General features: G+C 33.7%; 1 protein-coding gene across 1 annotated transcript; it reads right to left on the reverse strand.

Annotated features, from left to right (window-relative positions):
• Positions 1-350: 350 nt before the first annotated feature.
• On the reverse strand, positions 351-1,077 carry LOC103409651 (uncharacterized). Its single transcript, XM_008348459.4, has one exon. It carries the CDS (start codon positions 921-923, stop codon positions 714-716), a length of 210 nt encoding a protein of 69 aa, XP_008346681.1. The 5' UTR covers positions 924-1,077; the 3' UTR covers positions 351-713.
• Positions 1,078-2,703: the final 1,626 nt, after the last annotated feature.

Raw genomic sequence — 2,703 nt, forward strand, 5'->3', positions numbered from 1 at the left:
GCATGTTGAAAATTTTTTATCCTACTTCTTAGCCCAACAAACGTTTCACTAAATTAATTCAGCTTAGTTTAATCTAAATCAGTCCAGCTTAACCCTCAAAATTAGTTTAATCCAAGATAGTATAGTGCAACAAACGCACCCAAGTGTCCAACCAATTAAACCCCAACAATGCTTACTATTATTTTGATCGACATTCAAACTCGAAGCCCCTTTCTAAACGCTTCTTTTGGGTAAACCCTCATTCAAATGTTTTAAAATAAAAATACCGCTAAACTAGGAGCCAGTTGGTCTAAAATGCGTAAGAAAAGTACAAAGCTTCATGATCAGATTCAAAGATAAAGAAACAAGACTAAACCAAATTAACATAGATTATAATAAACAAACTAATTAAACAATATAAGATTAAGAACTCATTTAGAAGTCCTTTTAAAATGACTGAAAGTGTTTTTAATAAAAATAATTTTTGAACCAAATTCTTAGCATAAATGCAAGTAAATCTTGAAATAAGGACTTCAAGTGCTTCGTGATGAAAGCAAATAACTGGTGCAGACAGCACTTTTAAAGCACAAAAACAGTTTTTTCTAAAAGTGCTTTCAGATATTTTAAAAGTGATTTTCAAACGAGAACTAAAATGTTGATCGAGTTCACACACTCTAAAAATCTAATCACTCAACTCACATAAGTAAATAGTACATAAATAAGAATAAAACAGCTTAACCAGCATAGATGTGAACTCCAATGGCAATAAGGAAGATGGTGAGGAGGCCAAAGTAGATGATGGCGTGCACCACGATGGAAGCGCCGCTGGTCTGCATGTTCCCGAACTCCACCAACCTCCCACGTCCGGGTATCTGAAACAAAAGCCCGGGTGTCAATAGCACAAACAGCACCACCGCAATCACCACCGGACCCCAGTCTGCCATTTTTGTTCTCTGCAAAACCAGAACAACGACGAGGAGAAGGAGGAGAAGGAGGAGAAAGTTACAGATGGGTTTGGAAGATCTGAGGGGAAAGTGGGTGGGTTTTGGAAGTTTATGAGATTGGAGATTGGGAACACAAATTGTGGGACAAGTGCCTAGGTTCCATGCGTTTCTCTCGTGACAATGGACGAGTGCGTTCGTGCCAATGCTCTGACGTGTCAGGATCTTGACTGTTGGAGTTTGACGGCTGTGATCTTCTTGGGAGGATGAGGATGGATTTGAATTGGAAAATTTATTTGAACCTATGTAACATCTTTCTACACCTAACTTACTTTCTACACTCATATTATTTTTAATTAAAGAATTAATCTCTCTTTAAATCCAAATTTATTACCTAGAATATCCTCTCATACCCAATTCAAAATGTTAATTTCTCTTTACACTCATTTATAAAACAAAATTTCAAACTAAGTAGTTTTGTTTTCAAAGAAATTCGAAAGTTGAAAATATTTATGGGTCCTATGTACCTACTCGCGGATGCAATTGCAGTAGCTGAGGCAAGAAAAAGAAGGAAAAAATTCACGAAGCTATAGAACGTTCATGGCCGGCAATGTTGGACATAGTGCTAAACTTCGATTCGTGTTGACTATAAATTCTCTCCTAGTTTTCATGCAAGTCCTTTTTATTTTGAGGGGACTCCTTGAAGATTTGAGTACAGAGCACAACACCTAACCATGATTATAGAAGGTTGTTGAGTCATTGACGTAAAAGATGTGGCCTGTAACTTAGGTACATCTTCAAGGCTTTTGCTTGTACTTTATATGTTGTTTATTTAATTCGAATGGTTTGAGAGTGAGGTGTTGGTTCATCCAGCTCCTCCATCCTTGCTGGAAGGGTTTTAGCCATCAATAAAAAAAACTTGTTTTTCTCTATAAGAGCTATTAGAGTTTTAGTCGGAATGAAATATGTGGGTTTATTGATAAATTGTAGTTTTATTGTTAATTTCATCTTGTACTTGATGGTAATTATGCAAGATGATAAAACAGACAATTAACATTTAAAATTTAAGTTGGGTGTAGAAAGATGTTACATGAGTTTAAATAAAAATTTTCCATTTGAATTTAAGCTCTTTTGGACTAAATATTTTTATTTTTAAATTTTAAAAGGAAACTGCTTTTTTTAAGAATTTGATGTCTCACTGCATATATTGGTTTACACATTTTTGGACATAAGAAATTTACAGAGAGTGTCAACCAGTTTTAGGAGTTGGCACTGCCAAATTTATGAGGTTTAGATCATGGAAAGTGGTTTTTATCTAAAAATTGTAAACTTCATGAGCAAAAAACATGAGAAATTTTTTTTTTTTTTTAAACAGAATTGCCCAATCCAAAACATGTTAATTAAAATTAAAAGAATCACCAGTTTAAAATCTTTCATTTTTACCTATGCTCTTGTGGTTCTCAGTTCGATTCACCCTTTTTCTTTGTTAGAAAAAAAAATTATTACTTTTTTGTTATTTTTGCTTTTGGAATTGGGTTTTTAGGCCTGCCTTTAAAGGTTGAGATTTCTGTGTTTTTTTTTTAAATTGCTTTTGATGTGTTTTAAGAATAATCAGATGTAAAAATGGCAATTTAGTTTTTGATAAACTGTATTTTTTTAAAGTGTTATGAATATGAAAAGCAATGTAAAAGCATTTGGTAAATTTTGCTGTAAAGGTGATATGATCGTATATAATAACAAAAATGAACATAGTAGTGGGGTGGTGACAATGACAGTGGTGGTG

The sequence above is a fragment of the Malus domestica genome, chromosome 06 (genome assembly GCF_042453785.1).
Source record: "Malus domestica chromosome 06, GDT2T_hap1".
Taxonomy (NCBI): domain Eukaryota; kingdom Viridiplantae; phylum Streptophyta; class Magnoliopsida; order Rosales; family Rosaceae; genus Malus; species Malus domestica.

Excerpts from the sequence above, each read along its gene's own strand:
- LOC103409651 (XM_008348459.4), bottom strand. The coding sequence starts at position 923 with ATGGCAGACTGGGGTCCGGTGGTGATTGCGGTGGTGCTGTTTGTGCTA.